Below are 23,357 nucleotides of genomic sequence, written 5' to 3' on the forward strand. Positions count from 1 at the left end.
GTGTATCAAATTGTGAATTTGAATTTCCCCTATCGAGTCAGATGTTAGATACTATAATTTAACATCTTCCCTCCCCCTTTTTTTTGCGAGAAGCATTGTGTATACCCTTGTAGTTTCTAGGCTTGGGTTTATACTAGCCTTTCCCGCCGCGCCTATTGATACGGTGTTATATGGATTGTGATTTGATTTGGCTCGAAGCTCTCTTCTCTCTTGGTGCGCACACACACTTATCATCATGGGTAACAAATGCCCTTTTTCCTTTCTTTTCTCTCTTGACGGACACACACTTATTGTTATGGGCAACAAATGGTAGCTAGTTTTATCACGATGCTTATTTTTGCATACATGGGACAGGCCGCGCATTGTTGGCGTGTTTCATTGAGATTTTGTGTGTGGGGTAGTGAAAGGGTTATCTGTTGACCATTTGCTGTTTGATTTGTTGGTTACTCATGTTTTATCCATTCGTTCGATTTCTTCTCTAGCTCCGCCACTGCCAACAGTGGCAAGGATCGACAGCGACAGGACAGCCGGGCCAACAGCGGCCAATCAAAAACCCAACAGCGGCACGAACCAAAAACCAGAAGAAGCATCGAAGCAGAAACATCTATCAGGACGCCAACTTCACTACAAAAAACTGGCCCACACCCAACAAAAACACACTAAACCAACCAAACCAACCTGTACACACGTTCAAAAATTTCAAATCAAAACCTGGGCACATCACTCATTTCTACCCAGCCATGTACCAAAATAATACACGTGCCGTATACCAAGTTACCTAGGCGTCATTTTCAGCCAAGTGGGTGAATAATGGAGCAAAAACAAAAACACCCCCAGAAATAGAGGCTTGGGTATATACACATTGGGTTTTGTCAAGTTTGATTTAGAGTAGGTGTGGCTAGCAACTTGAGAATTGATGAAATTGAGTTACTCTGATTTAGGGCACCTGCTACGGATAAGTCGGATGATACAAGCCAAATTTAAGCCGCCCCTATAGTCGTCAGATCGCATCATCTACAGCGTCCAATTCATTCTCCCGAGCAGCACATCCGAGCACGCCTCCCGCACGCATGACCGCAGCTCCCTCATAGCACCTCACGCTCGTGCATGCTTCAGACCCATCACAGCTCCAACGACAACCATGGCAGCATCAACTCGCAGCTCCGATGAAGCCATGGCAGCGGCATCATAGCATCATGTGCTGACGTAGCTCCTCCATCGGCCATGGCAGCAGCTCGTCGCCTCTCCTGCTGCACCGCAGCTCCGCCGTCAGCGTGGCAGCAGCACCGTCGTAGCATCGTGTGTTGCAACGCAGCTCTGCCGTTGGCCATGGCAGCAGCTCGTCACCTCTCCTGCTGCAAGGTAGCTCCGCCGTCGGCCGTGGCAGTAGCTCGTCGCCTCTCCTGCTGCAACGCAGCTCTGCCGTTGGTGTGGCAGCAGCGCTGTCGTGGTATCGTGTGCTGCAAAGCAGCTCTGCTGGCGGCAATGGCGTCAACTCGTCGCCTCTCCTGCTGCAACGCAGGTGCGTCGGCGTGGCAAAAACGCTGTCCTAGCAAAGCATCGCATGCTGCAACGCAGCTCGGCCGAGCCATGGGAGCAGCGCCCTGCTCTCCTAGCCTGCAGCAGCGCGGGGACGACGACGTCTCAGGTTGCGGCACCGGTGCCTCATCTCCAGCAGAGCACCTTCCTCCCTTAAGGCGCCTTTCAACGAACGGTGAGAAGAAGCTTGGGAGTAGCAGCTTGTGGAGCGCGTCCACGAGCCATGGCGGAGACGGAGAGGTGCGGGACGAGAAGGAATCAATGGAAATTGAGATGAGAAGAGAAGATAAAGCTGCCATGGAAGTGGAACGAGTGGCTCTTGTGACCCGCTGGAGATAAGATAAGGCTGCCTAGCAAGCTAGCCCCACCAATTGAGTAGAGAAAATCATCTGGTTGTTTTAAAACCTTTTCCTTGATTTAGAGGAAGAGAAGAAGAAGAAGACACAAAACGAGATATAATAAATTGGAAAAAAGGGAAATATGTTTTTTTTGTTCAGAAAAAAGGGGAAAAAAGCAAAGGTAAATGTGGGCCATTGGATGAGCGAGGGATGGCTGAGAGAGAACATCGGTCTAGTACAGTAGTACTCCTGACTCATGGGTCCAAGTCCAACCAAGCCAAGCCAAAGGAAGACAAGAGATCAGATCTCATCTCAGTCTCCCCTTCCTCTGCTCTCCTCACGTCGCCGGCGATGGCGCCGTCCGTCCGCGCCACCGTCCTGCTCCTCCTCCTCCTCGCCGCCTCCTCCTCTTCTCAGGCGGCACAAGCGGCGGAGGACGGCATCCGGGTCCTCTCCGCCGAGAAAAGGGTACGTACAAATCTGAATCTGAATCGGAATCCTAATCCCCATCCCCATCCCCATCCCTCATAGAAGTAGCAGTCAGGCAGATTACTACCGTGCTTTGCCCGGCCGGCTGCCAACAAGAAAGAAAGTTGAGTTTGTTACTCGAATCGAATCGAATCTGTGTGGTGTGGTGTGGTGTGGTGTGATCCCTGCTTGCTGCTAATAATCTTTACTAGGATAGGACTAGTAGTTCATATACATGTGTCTCTGCAGGCAGGCAGGCTGATTATATAGAGACAGATAGATAATCCATCCTTTATTGGATAAATCTGATTTTCTTTCTGGGTTCAGGGTAGGGTTTGTTTAACACACCCATCTTGGATAAATCTTATTCATGATGCCTTTATTGGGGCTAGAAACAAAGGTTCAGTCAAGGCTAGTGTTTAACACACCCATTTTTGTTTTCTTTCTTTCATTCAGGATTGGCATTGGTATTGCATAGCATATCTTTCTTTCTTTCTTTCTTTCTTTCCTTCTTTCATTAAAGATGATTTGGTCGCAACAACAACACTAACCGCGGCTGCTATGCCGTGCCTTGCCTGCAGATCGACCTCACCGGCCCCATCGTCAAGGTCTTCCTCACCCTCAAGGTTGGTAATTCATTCTCCACTTGACCCCCTTCCACTCACCTGCCTCATCCCGCTCTCACCAACTGCTACCTTCCTTACTACTCTCTCACACACACTTTAACCTCCTACTGCCAGGTCCAGAACACCGCCACTGGCGCCGACGCCTCACACGTCCTCATCGCCTTCACGCCTGCCGAGGCCGACCACCTCGCCATCGTCAAGGCAACAAGGGCCGAGGGCAAGCGCAAGAAGAAGACCTACATCCCGCTCCCAGTATCACCTGCCGACCCCGCCACTGCCGCTCCCAACGGCGCCCGCCTCTACTCCATCTCCCTTCCCACCCCACTGAAACCCACCGACACAACCACCGTGGAGGTCTTCTACGTGCTCACGCACTCCCTCGAGCCCTTCCCTGCCGAGATCACCCAGTCCGAGTCCCAGCTCGTCTACTACCGCGACAGCGCCGTCCTCCTCTCGCCGTACCATGTCCAGGAGCAGGGCACCTATGTCAAGACGCCCAGCAGCAGGGTCGAGTCCTTCACCAGGGTCGACCCCACCAGCCGCTCGGGCCCTGATGTCAAATACGGCGCGTACGGCAACCAGCTCCCCTACGCCTACTCGCCCATCATTCTGCATTATGAGAACAACCATGCGTTTGCTGTCGTCGAGGAGCTTGTGCGCAAGGTGGAGATCTCTCACTGGGGGAACGTCCAGGTCACCGAGCACTACAAGTTGAAGCATGGCGGTGCGAAGCACAAAGGAGTCTTTTCAAGGTTTGCTGCAACCCCTGTCTTATGCCTTTTATCCCTTCACAATATCATCTGGTTATTTAAAAAAATTGTTTTGACATACAGAAAATGGGAACTGTATTAGTATTTTTCATTACATGCCACTGTCTATCGTGCCAATAACATTGATTATACACGATTGTCGAAATCCTGAATGAAATGACTCCAGCAAACTCTAGCGCATTACCTGAACACTTGATTAAAAGTGGCAACTGGAATACTTCAGACTCTATGATCGCCATCGTCAGTTACAAATTATCTCTGTTATTTGTCAACTTCTTACAACAGTAATACAGTATAGGCCTGGTAGCTGTGAGATGAATAATGTGTAACCTGCTACCTTCCTGTACTGCTGTACTTTTGGCTATGTGATGTATGCCATGTTGAAATCAAACAGCATTAGGCAAATAGAGTATACATGAACTACCACTCTAACAGTATGCCTTGTGGATTTGAAATCTGGATGATTTCTTCCAAGCTGTATTAACAAGTCGATCATTCTGTGTCTTGTGTTGGTCAATAAGTCCAAATCTTTCTAGTAACTCGTTTTTGACGTTTGTTGCCAGGCTCGAGTACCAGTCTAGGCAGTCTATCAGTGGAATACATTGATTTTTGAATCTACGATTGCCATGATCAATTACAGATTATCTCTCTGATTATTCATCAACTTCTTTCAATAGTATAGGTCCGGTAGCAGAGAAATAAAGTGTATGCAGTCCACTGTCTCCCATTATACAGCTTTACTTTTGGCTATGTGATTTATGCCAGACAAATACGTGAACTGACAGCATGCATTTATACACTAGGAATCAGTATCTTAACAAATCAATCATTCTGTATCTCGTGTTTGTCAATCAAGTCCAGTGCTTTGTGACAACTCATTTATACCTCTTGTCGCTAGGCTCGAGTATCAGGCTAGGCAATCTATCAGTGGAGCGTCATCATTTAAGAACCTTCTTGCAAGGTTGCCTCCACGAGTTCATTCAGTCTACTATCGTGATGAGATTGGTAACATCTCCTCATCCCATCTGCGCAGTGATTCATACAAGGTATTGGATGTTTCTCCACAGATGCAAGCTTTAATAATTCCATTCCATATGCTAGTGGTTTTCATTGTTGATTCTGAACTAATATTGGCACATGGTTTTGTTACTTCAGTCAGAACTAGAAATTGAACCAAGATATCCGCTGTTTGGTGGGTGGCACTGCACTTTCACCATCGGCTATGGCATGCCACTGCAAGATTTCCTGTTTGAATCGGCTGATGGTCGACGCTTCGCCAACCTTACATTTGGATGCCCTCTACTGAATACTGTGGTTGATAATCTTACCATCAAGGTACGTCGGCACAAAGCTCAATTCTGATGAAACATATTTCTCATTACTGGTAAAGTAGAATGCTATTCTAGTAGTATCCTGTAGCAGCAGCGCCTGTCCTGTTGCAGCTCTGCTCTTAGAATGTGTACTACATTACATAAGCAAGCGGCGAGCCTGTACAGTCATAGTAATTCTCATATTCTGTATGATCAATTTTCAGAGCTGACTATTCATGTTCCTTACAATCTCGGATCTTTTAGAACCTGCAAATACTAAAAAAACGAAAAGAAAATATATTCTTGTGAATCAACTGGATAGAAGATTGTAGGGATGGTACGGATGTAGTTGTAGCTCCACATACACACATCTAGCAGCCTCATTTATTAGAGCGTGTAATGTCACAGGTTGTGCTTCCCGAGGGATCGAAAAGCCCGCAAGCTGTTGTTCCTTTTGAGACGGAGCAACATCTCGAGGTAATCATCCCATGTTTCCATCCAGTACCTCAAAAAGGAATTTGCTCCTCAAAGTAAATTTGTTTCTCTTTCTCGAGTCTTAGTTGTGACGATGAGATATGGTACTCTACTGATGCAGACTAGCTATTCATACCTGGATGTTGTGGGGAGGACGACAGTGGTGATAAAGAAGAAAAACGTAGTAGGAGAGCACAATGTTCCATTCCAGGTATTTTGGAAAGTGTTTCTTGTTTTAGGTTTTGTTGCTCCAGTATCTTACCTTACCATTGTGTGAACTGCATGCAGGTGTACTATGAGTTCAGCCCCATCTTCATGCTGGCGGAGCCGCTGATGCTGGTAACCGCAGTGCTGCTCTTCTTCGCCGCTTGCATTGTCTATCTTCACACGGATCTTTCCATCGCGAAGTCACAGGCCTCCTCCTGAAGGAGGAGTAAACCAGTAGCATAATATGGATGTCCTTGTGCTGCAAACTAGTCATTGTGATGAAGGAATTGATGGTGGTGGTGAAACATTATCTAGCTTTGGGGAGTTTTGTAGAAGAAGCAAGCATGATGATGATTGATTGCTGTAGGAACTTTGATTTTGTTTTCCTGTGGAAGAAAAATCTCAATTGGATTGGATGTTGACCAACAACTTGGTTAGTCTGATCAAAAGAAATTAAAACAATTTCAGAATTCTTTGGCCGGCAAAGGAAAAAAAAACAGATACAAAGAGCACAAAGCCTCGGCCTGCGGTGAAAAATGCTAGAACAGCCAACCAATGCAAACACTGAACACAACCGATGCTCCAATGGACGCCGGAGAGGGATGAAGACCTTAAGTAGCCCTCCAAGCACTAGTTGGGCATTTTGGAAATTTCAAAATTCATAAATTTCGGTTTAAAAAAATTCTGGTAGGTGTGAGGGAGGGAGGAGCCTCCCCTCTCCACGGGCACCACCTCCTTCCGCACCTAAAAAACCTTCCTTTCTTTCTTTCTTTCTTTCTCTCCGTGGTGAGGCAGGCAGGAAGCCAAGAAAGGAAGGGAGAGCCCAAAAACCCCACTTTCTTCAGTCCGTCCCCAATCCCCAATCCCCAATCCCCAATCTCTCTCTCGCTCTGGCAAACCAAACCCTAGCCTAGCCTAGCCTAGCCTAGCCTAGCAACAATGGCGCCGTGAATCGAATCGTGCCGGACGGAGGGAGGAAGAAGACCCGAAGAAGAGAGATGGTGGGGCGCAACGAGGAGAAGGCGCGGCTGGCGCTGGCCGCCATGAAGAAGCTGGGGTTCGGCCGGAAGCACGCCACCCCCGTGCTCAAGCGCCTCTTCAGGCTCTTCGACCGGCAGTGGGAGCCCATCGAGGAGGACTCGTACCGCGCCCTCGCCGAAGCCATCCTCGACGACCAACTCCTTCAACTCCATCCCCAATCCCAACCACAGGTCCATCCATCTCCTTCTTCCTTTCCTTCCGTCGGTTCGGAACTCATGATACGAAAGATTGTTTTTTTTTCTTTTCTTTTTCCAGCCCAACGGCGGCGGCAATGAGGTGCCGGGGCAGGAGGAGGAGGAGCTGGATGCCGAGGAGCCGGAAATCTCCACCCCCGACCGCCCTTCCACGACCCCCCCTTTCAGAGCCACACCGCAAAGCTCCAGCTCTTTCAGAGCCCCTGCTTCTCCATCCGGACCCACCTCTTTCAGAGCCACAGGCACAGGCACAGGCACAGCACGAGGCATAGTGGAAAGGGGGGTTGTCTTGGCTCCTGCCCTCAACAATGGCGCACAGACCACACCCTCAGCAACCGCACTGCTCACCAAGCACAAGCACAAGCACATGATGGATGCAGAGTTTCAGCAGCCTGCCTTCTTCTTTCTCAAACACCCCAAGCCCGAACCCCCTGAACCTCAACCTGAACCTCAACCCGTCGACATGGACGCGTCTGGCTGTCGGGATGTGCAGCCTGGCTTGATTCTCGGCTCCCGCAACCGCAACCTCAACCTTGCTTCCTCCTCGTCCGACTTCAATGCGTTGCCTCCGCCTGACCGAAATCCTCACCACATTTCAGGTTCCAACTCTTCCAGCTCATCCATCGTTTTGCCCCTGTATACATTACTAAATTATAGGCCCTGCCGACCAACATAACATCTTTTATTGGTGGTATTCTTCACCCACCTGGCCTTTTATCTTCACACAACAGAAATTGCTCTTCAGCATTTGCTTGCTTGGTAACCTAATGTGTTATATAAATAACACTGACTCAATGAACCTTTCTTTGCTTGGTTGGTGGAAGAACCTTTAATCTATCAATCACATCTTGCTGTCGTTGTTTTCTTTTCTTGAGCAATGATGGTCTTATTCTGATTCTTCATCTCTTTTGGACCTGACACAGGTAGTGATAAAAACAGGGCAATTCAACATCACAGCAGAAATACAGACATGTCTGTGGAGCCAACAAGCAGCAGCACACTCATCAATGGAACAGGGTCTCAAGTGCAGGAGATTGATGTGGCGTCATCCCCTGGGGGCGAGGTTAAGCTGTCTCTCAAGTGCAGCGCAGACCCATCAAAGCTCAAAATGCCTGATCTAGAAGCAGTATACAAGATGGTTGAGGACAAATACCTCTGCTCGGACAAGCTTCTTCCTCCCGATTTCTCCATTCCCGGCCTCATGGCCGAGATATGCCAGAGCGTTGTGCAGATGGGCACTCAACATACCATGACGGAGCATATTACACAATCACATACTGTTGGTAATGGCAGCACGTCTAAATGCGTGGAGGGTGGTTCAGCGAGTTCAACTCCTGCCCCGCAACCGCATTTGGCACTTTCAAGGACTACCCATGATGTACATGACATATCCAGGGGACAAGAAAATGTCAAGATACCGATAGCAAATGAATCTGGCAGAGGAAAATGCCCACCATCGTTTTCTTACATACCAGGCAACGAGGTATTCCAAAATGGTATTGTGAACATCTCCCTTGCACACATTGGTGCTCAAGACTCTTGTGCTGATTGCTTTGGCGACTGCTTGTCGGCGCCTGTACCATGCGCTTGCGCAAGAGTCACCGGGGGTGAATATGCATACACACCGGGCGGTTTGGTAAAGCCAGAATTCATTGACAAGTGCGTCTCCGTGAACCGGATTCCTGAAGTACATCACAAGGTCTTTTGCAAGACGTGCCCGCTCGAGAGGTCCAGAGATAAAGCCTCACCAGAGCCTTGCAGGGGCCACCTTGTTCGGAGATTCATCAAGGAGTGCTGGAGCAAATGCGGGTGCAGCATGCGATGTGGCAACCGTGTGGTCCAACACGGCATAAGATGCAACCTCCAGGTAACAATATTTGGTGAACACAGAACTTTAATGGCCCATCTCCTCCTTGATTTGCCGTGTGCAGCATGCTGATCATTATACTGATGCCGGATGGCTTTGTTTTTATCATGTAGGTGTTCTCCACGGGAAATGGGAGGGGTTGGGGGCTGCGCACGCAGAATGCATTGCCAAAAGGAGCTTTCGTGTGCGAATATGCGGGGGAAATACTAACATGCGTAGAAGTACATGGGCGGGCGGTCGAGAACATGAAGAATAATAGATATACGCATACGGTAGTGTTGGATGCTGGCTGGTCTTCGGGAGGGTCGCTCAAGGACGAAGATGCATTGTGCCTAGATGGAACCTTTTATGGGAATGTTGGCAGATTCATCAACCACAGGTGTGCTCTTCTCTTCTCTTCTCTTCTCTTTAAGCTCTTTTCTTGAATGACACAGCCAAATAAAATAAAATGAAGAGGCTTAACTAACTATATATATATATATCCCAAATGATGATGTAGATGCCGTGATGCAAATCTGGCCATGGTTCCTGTTCAAGTGGAGACTCCTGATCGCCACTATTACCATGTGAGCTACTAACTAATAATAACTAGTCTTAACAAGCAAGTTGACTCTGAAAGTAGCATAAGCATAAGATAGACACAGGAAGCTGATGATGCTATTTGTTTTTGATGACGATGATGGTGATGATTATGGAAAACAGGTTGCATTCTTCACGAGCAGGAAGGTGGAGGCCCTTGAGGAACTGACATGGGTATGTTTGTTCTTGTTAATACTTACTACTGTACTAATGAAGGAAAGGAAAGGAAAGCAAAGCATAAGCATTGGTTTGTTGCTGATTGGTTTGGTTGCAGGACTATGGGATTGATTTCGACGAGGAGTTGGGGCCGGTGAAGGTGTTTGAGTGCCTGTGTGGAAGCAAGTACTGCCGAGGAAGTCGTCGGCATCGTCAGCGCCTGAGTATGTTTGTTTGTGTCCTCTCCTTCCTTCCTTCATTCCTTAATGGCTAGGCTAGGAGTGATAGTAATAGTTGGGTGGCTTGTGTGTTGGTTTTGCAGGGAATGGGAATGGGAATGGCAAGAAGAGAAGCAGAATTGAAGGTTAACTCATTCACCTGGCAAGTAGTGGTACTAGTAGTAGTAGTAGTAGGCAGAATTGAAGAGCTGGCTGATTTGTTAGTGGTGGAACAGAAGAATGTATGTTGTCTCTGATGTAAGTTGGTTGGACAAGAAAGAAAGAAAGGCTGTTTCTGATGCTGATGCTCATCTAAAATGCTCTGCTCTGCTCTGCTCTGTGTAATGTAATGAAATGAAGCAAGCAGGTGTGTAGTGACCTTGAGGCAAGAGAGTTATTATTCAGTGACCTTTAGGCAAAAGAGATGAATGATTGCTTCCTTGCAAGGTTAGGAGTAGAAATTACTAGTATGTAAGTATTTTCCCATCATCAAACTGGTAAGACTATGTTTGATTCATGGGATGGGCCTCATCTTTTCTCTCCTGCATCTGCATCTGCATCTGGGAAGGTTAGGAGGATATTATTATTGTTCAGTAATAATAATAATATCCTCCTAACCTATTTTAAAACGGACATCATTCAATTTTATTAATTTTTCTTTTCGGTGAAAAACAAATGGATACTAGTTAAGGAAAAAAGACTTGTCCAAATAATTAGCGAAAACCTTTCAAGCCTCAAACCTACCAACAACTTGGTTAGGAGATGAAAAAAAAATGAAGTTACCACAACTAGGATAGAACAATCGTTGGTTCTTTCCTTTTATTTTATTTAGATTAGAAAGAAAGAAGAAAAGCACCGTGTATTTTCATCCTGATTGTAAAACAAGGAAGGAAAGTATTTTCATCCTGATTGTCGGACATACATGTATGTATGTTGTTGTTTATCTTGTGAGATAGCAATAACAATGCAAGTTGGTCGAAGCTTGATATGAGCGCTTGTGTCTGTACTGATGTTAAAAAAAAACCTCGGACATGAAAACAACATTGTTGTTAAAGATGGATGGATGATTCGGCAGCCTTTACTCACATACATACGCGAATTGCAACCGTCGTGTCGTGACCATGAGCGGCGGGTCCTCCTCTGAGTGAGCTTGCTTTCTTTTTGGTTGGCATCGACAAGGTCAAGTAGTTTGATTGATGTAATTCCTTTTTTATTATGTTTTGAGGTGATTTCTTTATACTCCTACTTGTGATGAACTTTTTTTATATGTAATACTTATAATGCTAGTAGATCAGATTTTTTTCTTTTTTTAAAGGAAAAAAAGAAAAGAAGAAGGAAAATATTTGGAAACGCGTGGGTGGGTGGGCTCTGGTCTGGTCTGGTCTGGTGAGTTGACCTGACCTCGGCCTCCTCCTCTGCTTTCTTTCTTCCGTCGTCGTCGTCTTGGTCTTGAAGCAGAGCAAATCAAATCAGATCAGATCAGATCAGAGAGAGCAAGCAAGCAAGCAAGCTGTTGGTCAACAAGGCAAGGGAAGATCGGATCCGGTCCCTTTGTTTCTTTCTTTCTTTCTTTCATTTCCAACCAACAAGGGAAGATGGGATCGGTTCGGTTCGAATCGGATCAGATCAGATCAGATTGGATTACTAGTTTGTTTGTTGCCTAGCTGTTGATTCATTCCCATTCAGATTCAGATTCAGATTCAGATTCGCCCTTCCCTTGTTGTTGATGCATTGGATTTGGATGGACTCCCCTTCCCATTCCGATTCCAACCCCAACTGCGACTCCAACTCCAACTCCAATCCGCAGCGGCAGCACCAAGATTGTTGTTGTTGTTGTTGTTGTTGTTGTTGTTGTTGTTGTTGTTGTTGTTGTTGTTGTTGTTGTTGTTAAACCCTAAACCAACAAGAAGAATATGTGGATGTGGAGGAGGAAGAAGAAGAGGAGAACAAGACCAAGCCCTCCACAAGAAGAAGAAAAGGAAAAGGAGGAAAAGTGGTTTGCTTCAATGACTGCAGCCTCACCCAGGTCCTCGAGTTCCAGCCTAGGTCACTATGCATGCTCTCCTTTCCTTTTGAGTAGTACTCTAAACGCTCTTATATTAGTTTACGGAGGGAGTATAATTTATTTACTTGCTCTGAAATTCATCCGCTCACAAACTCCTAAACTCAATCCTAAAGCACACTCAACTCACCTGAAATTCTTTTCTTTTCATTATATGTAATGTATGCCTGCCGCACCTTAATTACTCGGCTTATCATGCACACCAAGTTTATTTATGCTTGATTACTTACTCATAGGTTTACGCTTACTGGTTTAATCTCATCAACTGACTCGACTCGAGCGACACATAACCATTTCATTTCCCTAGTTAGTTTACACAAGTTTTTGTTTTTGGCCTGTGTTGTTGTTTGCTAACTGCAAGTGCCTGCCTGCCTGCCCGCGAGGAGTGCCCGACTTTGCACTTGGCTCTGTCTGTGGACCACAAACTAGGGTCTGATGATGGATGATCATCATATTCATATTCATCCATCCTCATAGGTCATCTCTAGTGACTCCTACATCTTCCTTCCTTGTGACTTGAATTAATCAATCAATTAGCTTATTCCTGCCTGCTAGCTACCACTTTGCTTCAGCTCTTCTATATTATATTAGGTGTTTGGTGTTTTTCTCTTTCTTTCTTTCTTTTTTATACATGCGAATGCAAATGCAAATGCAAATGCAAGTGTTTTTCAGACTTGTTTCTTGAGAAAAACAAATGCCAGACTCAGACTGCCCTGAATTGGTTTTGGTTTTGGTTTTGGTTCCTCCTCATCGATCTCCAGTGGCCGCCGTGACGAGGTTCACAGCTCCGCCTATGGAATTTTCTTTATGGCCTGCCGCTCCACTTGTGCCGTCTCTGGGGATAATCATGAGGGAGGGTCAGGGAACCAAGGCTTGAGCTGCCGCAACGCAAAGAACATGGTGGTGACAAGCCTTAGCCGCCTCAAGCCTGCGGGCAAGGAAGATGAGGTCCATGGTGGGAGGGGAGCCCGGCCGATGATGTCGGCGGCAGATGGGGGTCAGTGAGTGAGCAGACCGACGGCCTTATCCGCAGGAGCCTCGCCCACAGGTACGGTATATATATATATGTCTCCAGTCCAGTTGGTTCTCACACATAATTTCATTCAGAAAGTGCATACTAGCTACTATATATATATATATATTTTCATTCACAAGAAGAGAAGAGAAGAGAAGAGAAGAGAAGAGAAGATTAATGTGGTGAATGAATTTGGTTGGCCACGTACAGATGAGAAGGAAGGTGGATGGAGCTCCTCCAACGCCTCAAGGCCCCTCCAGCATGCATGCATGTTTATGAATTCTGAGGAGAGGACGTCAGGAAGGAAAGCCGAGCTAGCGGGAGCCGGCGGCAAGATTCATATAGCAGCAGAGCAGAGTCTTGTCCGCAACAACACTGGATGCAATGCCTCTGTCTATCTAGTCTTAATTGTGGGCAGGCAGAAAGAAAGCAAGGTGTTGTTGGATTACCTTACCTTATCCTTACCACGAGAGATTTGACAAGAGGGAGCTCAATGCATGCAATGAAGAATGTCATCTTGCTTGGCAGCAGAGCAGAGCAGAGTTGCAGCTGGGCCAACACGCTCCAGCAAGCACATGATTCCTTCCTTCCTTTTTCTTTTTGTGCTTATGTGGCATGTATGTTACTCCCCCTATGCATGCATGACTAGTCTTAGTCGTGTCAGTCTGCATGAAGATTATTGTAAGCTAGAGACAAGTTGTTCTTCTCCTACCTCCGCACCCCTACACTAGTAGAAAAAGAGAACTTTTAGTCCCGGTTCTGGAACCGGGACTAAAGGGTCGTTACTAAAGCCTCCCCCTTTAGTCCCGGTTCTTACGCGAACCGGGACTAAAGGCCTCCACGTGGCCACTGCCTGGAGGTCCACCTTTAGTCCCGGTTGATAACACCAACCGGTACTAAAAGAAATTTTATGATTTTTTATGATTTTTTTGAATTTTTTTATTTTCAAATTTCTGAATTATTTTAAAGGCCCTCCACGTGGCCACTGCCTGAATTATGATTTTTTTATTTTTTGAAATTTTTTGTTTTTTCTGACATCGTATGCAAAAGTTATAGCCGTTTTACATTTTCCCTACACTTTTTGCAAAAGATGTCCAGATTTAAGTTTTTTAATTTTCCTAACTAGTACATGTAGTAACATAACTACATCTGGAAGGATTTTAATTTTTGAAGTTTTTATCATTTTCTTTTGCTTTTTAGAAAACTGAAAAGGCGATCCACCGGGGGGGGGGGGGGCTAGAGTTTGAAAATGGGACCTTTAGTACCCCATTAGTACCGGTTGGTGGCTCGAACGGGACTAAAGGTCTAACATTTAGTACCGGTTGGTGCCACGAACCGGTACTAATGGGCATCGCACCCTTCAGTCCCGGTTCGTGGCACCAACCGGGACTAATGCCTGTACAGTGCCCTAGCCGCTCGAACCGGGACTAATGCTCACATTAGTCCCGGTTCATAACGCAACCGGGATTAATGCTCTTTTCTGGCCGAACCAAAGCCCTGTTTTCTACTAGTGTTATTCCCCTTCTCCAACCTTACTCCTCTTCCTCGTTGCGGGAGATCTTGATTGGGACTGTTACAAGTGGTATCAGAGTTCCGGCCTATCCAAAACCTTGCTACCAGACCAAGCAGGCGGCATAGTCTCTCCAACGGCGAGGCGCAGTTGGCGGATTTCCTCCGATCGGTCAACGAGGGGCGCGCGGCCGATGATGCCAGGCTGGCGATGGCGACAGAGATCTAGCAACCCGCAGTCACCAACCTCCGACAGTAGCTTGATGAGTTCCGCCGACAAGTAGGCAAGATCGAGTTCCATCCCGCGCTCTCGGATCTCGGGGAGCGCGGGATGGCGGCAACTCCATCCACAGTCGACCCCGATCGAGGACCAGGGCCCGATGGCCACAGCGACTGCTGCTACAAATCCGGGGACCTGGTACACACCCTTCGTTCTTGGTGAATGCCCCTGCCACGACGAAGCCCTGACGGCGGCCTTGCCCCTGCCGGTATTGCCGGAGCTGTCGCTAAGCGACCGCTCCTCGCAGATCTTGGCGAGCTCACCCTCAAGGCGGTGGCGGCACCTAGCGGCCGCCACCGTGGTGGTGACAGAGCGGCCGAGCGCCCACGTGGCAGCGAGGTCCCCCATTTCGGTGTCACGTCCGTCTTGGCGAATCCAGAGCGGCGAGCGGGCTTGCGGCGGTCGTACCGTGCCTGCTGCCTCGCCGCGCGCTCTGCCTCGGATATGACGGCCCTCGAGCCCGATGCACCGCCATAAACGCCTCCTCTGAGGTAGTAAAGGATATGGCCACACACCTTCGTGATCGCGGGCGGCAGCTCCTTATTTATCGGGTGGCGGCGACGACGACGAGGGACCGTCAATTCAGGCATAACTGCTGTGCGACGGGAGGTGCCACCGGCACGTCCTTGATGCGGTGGAGGCACTGGGGACGCGGGCTCCTTCTTCATGCGCTGGAGTGGGAATGTTGGCTCCCGCTTCATACGGACGCGCGTCATGGCCTGGCTCCTCCTCCACGCGCGCTGGCGATGGTGGTGCCGGGCCCATCTGACGGAGCGAGCGCTCCGTCATGATCTCCATCTAACAGAAAATCGTCCCTCAGAGCCGCCTCCACGAGGAGATGTGGCAGCTACTTGTCCTCCTCGTCGTCGGAAGAGATGACTACCTCCTTCTTGCTGGAGGAGCCCACTGCCGTACACGCTGATGGTCCCAGAGAGCGAGGACGGCGCCATGATCCGCCTGAGGAGGGACTTGTACCACTTGCTCCTGCCGGCACGGAGAACCAGGACTTTTGCATTGCCGCTGGGCTCAGGATCGGTGACTGGGAGGGGGAGGGGATGGTGCTCGTGGAGGGGTAGTGCATCTATGTTCATCGCCGGCACACGGCTTATATAGGCACGACCAGACGAGACGAAGGGACGGTTAGCCCGCTTCAATGCAGCGTATCGGCTGGAGTTGGTTTCTCGGGACGTGGCGCCCACATTGAAGCAGCGACGGCCGAGAGGTCATCGCCGCCCTCCCATCCAGTCAAATCATGGGCATTAATGCCAGCCATTGCATGCTCTGAGCCAGCGTGAATGTGGCATGGCAAGCGATGGAAAGGGCGGGTGGGATTTTTGGGTGGGCCTGGTTAGTCAGAACTAATGGATGCAGCTTGTGTATTGATCGTCCTTGCATTAACTTTTACTGTACACCAGGTGACCTATTTCAAGTGTGGAGGTGTCTCCCTGGATCGCTGATGGCATGTCCGGCTTGCATTTTATTTTAGTATAACTCATGGTCCAACATCTGCCGTGGAGCTAAAATCGACCGCGCTCGAGACTCCATGTTACCCACATGCATGTTTGTTGAGTACCATCCATCCCCAGCCATGCATGTTGATGTTGTCATCCAAGCCCCTGCAGGATCTGTCTTGTAGTAATTCTAAGCCAACATCGCCTGACATTGACATCTTCAAGCTCACCAGCTCAGCTCAGACATTGGCCGCTTACGCTCGCAGCTTCCCACCGGCGACGACGTTTTCTTCACCGCCACGCCGATCGTGGAGGCAGGCAAGGCAAGGTGACCAGAGGGCTGGCGGATGCAGCAAAGATAATCCAAATCCCCCCGCAAAAAAAAAAGATAATCCAAATGGAGCTGCAACCTGATTTATCGATCGGCCTTGGTCCGAGGAGCACAAATTAACCTAATTTTACTCCTGATTTCTTGCACAATAAAACACCCATTTGGGCCTTGTTTTGAGCAGCTCCCCAAGACGCACGCAGCTTTGTCCACTCATTACTACTCCCTCCGTAAACTATTATAAGAGTGTTTAGATCACTACTTTAGTGATCTAAACGTTTACAAAGGAGTACTTAATAATATATTGCCAGAAAACAATGAAATAGCAAGTCGATCATTTGATTTGTAGATAGCAACAGAAAGCACATCTGAAAAAACACCTCTAATGCATGTTCGTTAGAAATAAGGAACAGCCTTAATACAAACGATGAAAATCTTAAGGCGCATTTTCTTACAATATTGTCCCAGTTTGAGGACCCCACATTATACACAGTGCACCGATGCAAAATTTTCCTAGATATTTCACACATAAAGAGTTCCAGAACAACAACAACAACACCGACGCTATTGAACTCTTGCTCCAGTTTTAGTCCATAGGTTTCAGTCTGCTCGAGATCTCTTCTACGTAAGAATTGTCAAACCAATTCTCATGATAATTTCTCAAACTCTGGGAGGACTCCATATATAAACCTGCAAATAAGTGTTCATACGTACCCAACCAGTTGATTAGATGTGCATTCAAAATCACAAAGCCAAGGTACGTATAGAATTACAGCCAGGTAATTTTTTACATAAGAACCACACCCCAAGCAGGAGGGATACAAATGGAAGAAAACAATGAACAACATTCTAGTAATTCAGTTAATGGGCAGTGTGCATAGGGCATCATATTGACTATATATATGATGTTGTGTCTGATGATGTACAAAAAGCTTGGCAATACGAGCAATGGCAGCATACTGATGCCGATGCCGCATTTTCATAAGGTTGTCTAGTCTAAACCAACAAGCATACATACCATGTAGAAATTTCTAGTGACACGATGATGTGAAATTGAATTGAAAACAGAATTCTAGTACTAATCATAAATTTAAAAATACGTCTACAATTTACTTCCCTAAACTAAATGAACTAAGCTTCAGTTAAAAACTTCAAATGCATGAATTTTGGGGAAGCACGGACTAATTCATGGATAAAGCACACAAGAATTGGCACAATGGCAATGACTGAACATTTTGTAGTGGTAAAGACATGGTTGAATATTTTTTATGTTTTCTTTTCTGAAATTTCCTTGTCCTTCACCTTCTTCAACAACGAACCGGCCAGCGACGCACTCAGGTATCGCAACGCACCGATGTCGATGGCCAGCAAGGAGCCCACGTCGTGGTACAACAGCGCCGGTTTTTTTTCCGATAAAAGGGGCCACATGGCCCCATTTTTATTAAGAAAATAGAAGTCTGGATACAACCACCACACCACTTTTTCCATCAGACCTGTTATTTTTTTCGAAAAGGGGGACTCCCCGGCCTCTGCATCAGAACGATGCATACGGCCAGAAAAGGGGAGACCTGATGCATCACCTCATCAACTGATAAGCAACCTACATCCTGCTGAAATTTGAGATGGGCTCTAGGCCCATGTAGCAATTTCTGAAAAATCTCTAAGGGCCCATGTGGTTTATATGGCACTAGGTGTAGTGGGAAGTTTAGTCCCACCCCGGAAGTGGAAGAGGAGTTGGACCTCCTTATAAGGGTTTCTCTTCTACATGCTATTGGAGCTTGAGAAGAGAAGAGGCCCTCGCGCACTCCTCCTCCGCCGCCCGCCGCGCCGCGGGTTGCGGGATCGAGCCGAGCTCACACCTACGCGCTTATTTTTGCGAGTCACTAACGGAGAGTTCTCTGACAGCTGGGCCACGATCTGAGACGTCGGATCGTGGGTTGTCACGGACTCGGACGTGGGTCGAGCCCACGTCTCTCCACGCGGCTGCGCCTATATAAGTGTGCGGTGTCTCCTAACCCTAGCCGCCACGAACAGATCACATCTGCTCCACGCGCACGCCCATCGTCGTTCCCTTGCTGCTGCTGCCGCCGGTGACTCCATCCCGTCCGCCGCGTACACGGTCGACGGGAGAGCAGGTCTCCGAAACCACGCCCTTCTGGTTCCTGTACGGGGTGAGGGGCGAATAGGTTTTTGGGCAGCGATTACGCGACTGCTCACTTCCGATCGTCTACTTCCTCTACGTCCGCGTCGCCTTCATCATCACCATGTCCACCGACGCCGAACGTGCCGCCGCCGAGAAAGCTGAAGCTGACAAGAAGGCCGCCGAGGACGCCGCTGCTGCTACCAAAGGCGCGGCCTCTGCATGGCCTACTGGAGGGTATAACTCATTTATCCCGCTCCTACTGTTTTCTGTTTTAGCCATGCTAGCGTTATACGTAGATCTTTCTGCAATTAGCGTAGTATGTGCTAGTTTGACTGAATATCAGTATGCGATTATATGTGTCAATGCCATGCTAGTGATTTACTCATGGATTAATTTAATCGAGAAATTGCCTATTTACTCAACACATCCAAAAACCTATTCTGTGTAGGAATTTTTCGGCAAGTGGCTTTGCCGCTGCACTGAAACCGGATAAGTTTACCGGTACATACTTTAAGCGTTGGCAGACTAAGACCACGTTATGGCTCACGGCTATGAACGTGTTCTGGGTCATCGGTGTCTCCACGGGAACGATTGCTCCTGAACAGGAGAAGGCGTTCAAGGAGGCTACCGTTGTGTTTCTCGGAGCAGTTCTTAGCGTGATCGGAGACAAACTGGTCGACGCATATTTACATGTGCATGTCGCCAAGGACTTGTGGGAGGCGCTCGAATCTAAGTTCGGGGCAGCCGATGCCGGAAGCGAGATGTATATTATAGAGCAGTTCCATGATTACAAGATGGTTGAAAACCGTCCTGTATTGGAGCAGGCTCATGAGATAATATGCATTGTTAAGGAGCTTGAACTTCTTAAGTGCGAGTTACCGGGCAAGTTTGTCGCGGGCTGCATAATCGCTAAGCTCCCTAATTCCTGGAGGAACTTTGCCACCACTCTGAAACATCAGAGGCGTGAATTCTCTGTGGAGGATGTCATTGGCCATCTGAGTGTTGAGCAGAATTCAAGGGCAAAGGACTCGCACGGAAAAGGGGCCGAAGGGACTTCTGTCGCCAACATGGTGAACCAGAAGAACTTCAACTCCCACAAGCCCAAGGGAAAGAACGGTGTCCAACACAATACCGACTTTAAGAAGAAGGGTAAGAAGACCTTCAAGAAGAACAAGAAGGACGAGGGCTGCTTTACTTGTGGTTCGGTTGAACATTGGGCCAACAAGTGCCCAAAAAAGTACAAGAAGTCAGGACAGGACTCCAAGTCCGTCAACATGATTGTGGACAACAATGAGAATGGTGCACCTGGGTACGGTAATTTATTTACTGTTTTTTCAGTGTTTCAGCCCACCGATTGGTGGGTGGACACAGGTGTAGGTGTACATGTGTGTGCTGACATGTCATTGTTCACTTCTTACCAGGTCACAGGCCACGGGTCCGTATTGATGGGGAATGGCGCGAGTGCTTCTGTTCATGGTGTTGGCACGATCGATCTGAAGTTTACTTCGGGAAGGATCGTGCAGCTGAAGAACGTGCAACATGTCCCCGCCATCAAGAAGAACCTCGTTAGTGGCTCCCTTCTATGTAGAGAAGGGTTTAAGTTGGTTTTTGAGTCTAATAAATTAGTTGTTACGAAATATGGACTCTTTGTTGGAAAAGGTTATGAGAGCGGAGGGATGTTCCGCCTTTCCCTCGCAGATTTTTGTAATAAAGTCGTGAACCATGTTCATTCGAATGTTAATGAATCTGAGGTTTGGCATTCACGTCTTTGTCACATTAGTTTTGGTGTTATGACGCGGCTAGCCAAGTTGGATTTAATCCCGAGTTTTACTTTAGCCAAAGGCTCTAAGTGCCTTTCATGTGTGCAAGCTAAGCAACCTCGCAAGCCTCACAAGGCCGCGGAGGAGAGACACTTGGCACCATTAGAACTCATACATTCTGATCTTTGTGAGATGAATGGTGTGTTGACTAAAGGTGGAAAGAAATACTTCATGACATTGATAGATGATTCCACTAGATATTGCTATGTGTACCTGTTAAATACTAAAGATGAGGCTCTACACTACTTTAAAATCTATAAGGCAGAAGTTGAGAATCAACTTGAAAAGAAAATTAAACGAGTCCGGTCAGATCGTGGTGGCGAGTACTTCTCGAGTGAGTTTGATTCCTTCTGTGCGGAACACGACATTATTCATGAGAGAACGCCTCCCTATTCACCCCAGTCAAACGGGGTTGCCGAGCGGAAAAACCGTACTCTAACTGATTTGGTTAACGCCATGTTAGATACATCGGGTTTATCCAAGGCATGGTGGGGGGAGGCTATATTGACGGCATGTCATGTCCTGAATAAAGTTCCGACAAAGGATAATGAGATCACTCCCTATGAGAAATGGGCAAAGAGGAGGACAACACTCTCGTACTTGCGCACTTGGGGCTGTCTGGCGAAAGTCAATGTGCCGATCCCCAAAAAGCGTAAGCTTGGACCTAAGACTGTGGACTGCGTTAATTTGGGCTACGCTAAGAACAGCGTTGGCTATAGATTTCTAGTAGTGAAATCTGAGGTACCTGACCAGAAGGTCGGTACAATTATGGAGTCTAAGGATGCTACATTCTTCGAGGATACTTTTCCTATGAGAGATATGCAAAGCACTCCTAGACAGGAATCTGAGGAGACTCCTGAACCTGCCATCCCTATGGAATATTATGAACAAACACATGATGAAAATCCTGAGGAGGATGACGAGGAAACCCTTGGTAGGGGCAAGAGACAAAGGACTGCAAAGACCTTTGGTGATGATTTCTTCGTGTACCTCGTGGATGATACTCCCACTTCTATTTCAGAAGCATATGCCTCTTCAGAAGCTGACTACTGGAAGGATGCGGTCCGTAATGAGATGGATTCCATCATGGATAACGAGACATGGGAGATCACTGAACGTCCCTATGGTTGCAAACCATTAGGATGTAAGTGGGTGTTCAAGAAGAAGCTTAGGCCCGATGGTACGATTGAAAAGTACAAGGCTAGGCTTGTGGCTAAGGGCTATGACCAGAAAGAAGAGGAAGATTTCTTCGACACTTATTCACCTGTAGCTAGACTGACCACCATTCGAGTATTACTCTCGTTGGCAGCCTCGCATGGTCTTCTCGTCCACCAGATGGATGTTAAGACGGCTTTTCTGAATGGAGAGCTAAAAGAGGAAATCTACATGCAACAGCCAGATGGCTTTGTGATAGATGGTCAGGAAAGAAAGGTGTGTAGGTTGTTGAAATCTTTATATGGCCTGAAGCAAGCACCTAAGCAATGGCATGATAAGTTTAATACAACTCTGACATCTGTCGGTTTCGTTGTTAATGAGACTGACAAATGTGTATACTATCGCCATGGTGGGGGCGAAGGAGTTATACTGTGCTTGTATGTTGATGACATACTGATATTCGGAACCAACCTCAAAGTCATTGAGGAGGTCAAGTCGTTTTTGTCTCAGAACTTTGAGATGAAAGACCTTGGTGTGGCTGATGTTATCTTGAACATCAAGCTACTGAGAGATAATGAGGGTGGGATTACACTTCTGCAATCCCACTATGTTGAGAAGGTGTTGAGTCGTTTTGGATATTCGGATTGCACACCATCTCAAACACCATATGATCCTAGCGTGTTGATTCGAAAGTCCAAAGGCACGGCTATAGATCAGTTGAGATACTCTCAAATCATTGGTTCACTGATGTACCTAGCGAGCGCAACGAGGCTCGACATCGCGTTTGCTGTGAGCAAACTGAGCCGGTTTGTTTCCAAACCGGGTGATGTACATTGGCATGCTGTTGAACGAGTTATGCGCTATCTGAAAGGTACTATGAACTATGCACTTCACTATACCGGAGACCCTTCGGTACTTGAAGGGGATAGTCACTACTAGAAAAAGGCTTACTAGTGGCGCACCAGTTTTGCGTACTAATGGCGCACTACTGGTGCGCCACTAGCATCACGCCACTAGTAATTTTTACTAATGGCGCACCGGGCCGTGCGCCATTAGTATCTGGTACTCTAATGGCGCACCGGGCCGTGCGCCATTAGTATAGGCCACGGTGCGCCATTAGTATGCCTCCCAGGGGGCCATATATACCCATGTGCTTTGCCATACTAATGGCGCACTGTAGTGTGATGCGCCATTAGTATCCTTCGGCATACTAATGGCGCACTGCTGGGTGATGCGCCATTAGTACCCTCTGGAATACTAATGGCGCACTGCTCTGGGATGCGCCATTAGTATCCTTTGGCATACTAATGGCGCACGTTGGCGTGATGCGCCATTAGTATGTATATTAGGGATTATAATTTTTTTCTTTTCTGATTTTTGCACAGATTACAAAATATATTATTGGACAGAAAATAAGCAGCAGGACACAACAACAGCAGATTCATCGAATACAATAGAAGATTAGTCTCCGAATACAATTCATCATATTAGCCTCCGAATTCAAAAGACCGAACGAAGATAGAACATTACAAGTCTCGAGACCGCGAGTAGCGAGTTTGTCTTCACATTACAAGTCGATATCGATCATCTAAACTACCATCACATAGAAGAGAGATGCGGTCATCACGATGAGCATCATCGCGATGAAACTGGTCTTCATCCGGTTCCTCCAACGCTCCCTCCTCTCTCCCGCTAGATAGCGCGCGTATCTAGATTCCGCCTCCGCCCTAGTGGTGTACCCTTTGTAACTGTTACCGCTGAAACGGTGAACCTGTCTCCGACACTCCTCCCAGTCGTCGTAGACTCC

At 47.5% G+C, this 23,357-nt stretch overlaps 2 protein-coding genes and 1 long non-coding RNA gene across 4 annotated transcripts; all 3 read left to right on the forward strand.

Moving 5' to 3' along the window:
• The first annotated feature begins 1,989 nt into the window (after positions 1-1,989).
• Positions 1,990-6,161, forward strand: LOC109745918 (dolichyl-diphosphooligosaccharide--protein glycosyltransferase subunit 1B). The gene is made up of 8 exons (XM_020305031.4): positions 1,990-2,345; positions 2,927-2,971; positions 3,086-3,723; positions 4,640-4,787; positions 4,897-5,076; positions 5,460-5,528; positions 5,647-5,736; positions 5,814-6,161. The coding sequence occupies exons 1-8, from the start codon at positions 2,088-2,090 to the stop codon at positions 5,949-5,951; spliced, it is 1,566 nt and encodes a 521-aa protein (XP_020160620.1). The 5' UTR covers positions 1,990-2,087; the 3' UTR covers positions 5,952-6,161.
• Positions 6,162-6,437: 276 nt separating this feature from the next.
• On the forward strand, positions 6,438-10,208 carry LOC109745929 (probable inactive histone-lysine N-methyltransferase SUVR1). 2 transcript variants are annotated; one of them, XM_020305042.4, is made up of 8 exons: positions 6,438-6,943; positions 7,029-7,566; positions 7,891-8,834; positions 8,948-9,213; positions 9,334-9,400; positions 9,537-9,587; positions 9,688-9,793; positions 9,892-10,208. In XM_020305042.4, exons 1-8 carry the CDS (start codon positions 6,731-6,733, stop codon positions 9,936-9,938), a joined length of 2,232 nt encoding a protein of 743 aa, XP_020160631.1. In that variant the 5' UTR covers positions 6,438-6,730; the 3' UTR covers positions 9,939-10,208. The 2 variants fall into 2 exon arrangements, 1 of the variants encoding a protein (XP_020160631.1); XR_012203671.1 differs by lacking the exon at positions 9,334-9,400 and having other exon boundaries at positions 6,513-6,943.
• Positions 10,209-11,258: 1,050 nt separating this feature from the next.
• Positions 11,259-13,575, forward strand: LOC109745930 (uncharacterized). Its single transcript, XR_012203673.1, has 3 exons — positions 11,259-11,833; positions 12,611-12,897; positions 13,075-13,575. It is a non-coding gene; the product is annotated as an uncharacterized lncRNA (long non-coding RNA).
• Positions 13,576-23,357: the final 9,782 nt, after the last annotated feature.

Source organism: Aegilops tauschii, chromosome 2 (genome assembly GCF_002575655.3).
Source record: "Aegilops tauschii subsp. strangulata cultivar AL8/78 chromosome 2, Aet v6.0, whole genome shotgun sequence".
NCBI classification, from domain to species: Eukaryota; Viridiplantae; Streptophyta; class Magnoliopsida; order Poales; family Poaceae; genus Aegilops; species Aegilops tauschii.

Bases quoted from the DNA above. Each gene is read 5' to 3' on its own strand.
- LOC109745918 (XM_020305031.4), top strand. From the start codon at position 2,088: ATGGCTGAGAGAGAACATCGGTCTAGTACAGTAGTACTCCTGACTCAT. The intron at 2,346-2,926 runs GTACGTACAAAT...CCTTGCCTGCAG, and splicing joins TCCTCTCCGCCGAGAAAAGG to ATCGACCTCACCGGCCCCAT. The intron at 2,972-3,085 runs GTTGGTAATTCA...TCCTACTGCCAG, and splicing joins AGGTCTTCCTCACCCTCAAG to GTCCAGAACACCGCCACTGG.
- LOC109745929 (XM_020305042.4), top strand. From the start codon at position 6,731: ATGGTGGGGCGCAACGAGGAGAAGGCGCGGCTGGCGCTGGCCGCCATG. The intron at 6,944-7,028 runs GTCCATCCATCT...TTCTTTTTCCAG, and splicing joins ATCCCCAATCCCAACCACAG to CCCAACGGCGGCGGCAATGA. The intron at 8,835-8,947 runs GTAACAATATTT...TTTATCATGTAG, and splicing joins GCATAAGATGCAACCTCCAG to GTGTTCTCCACGGGAAATGG.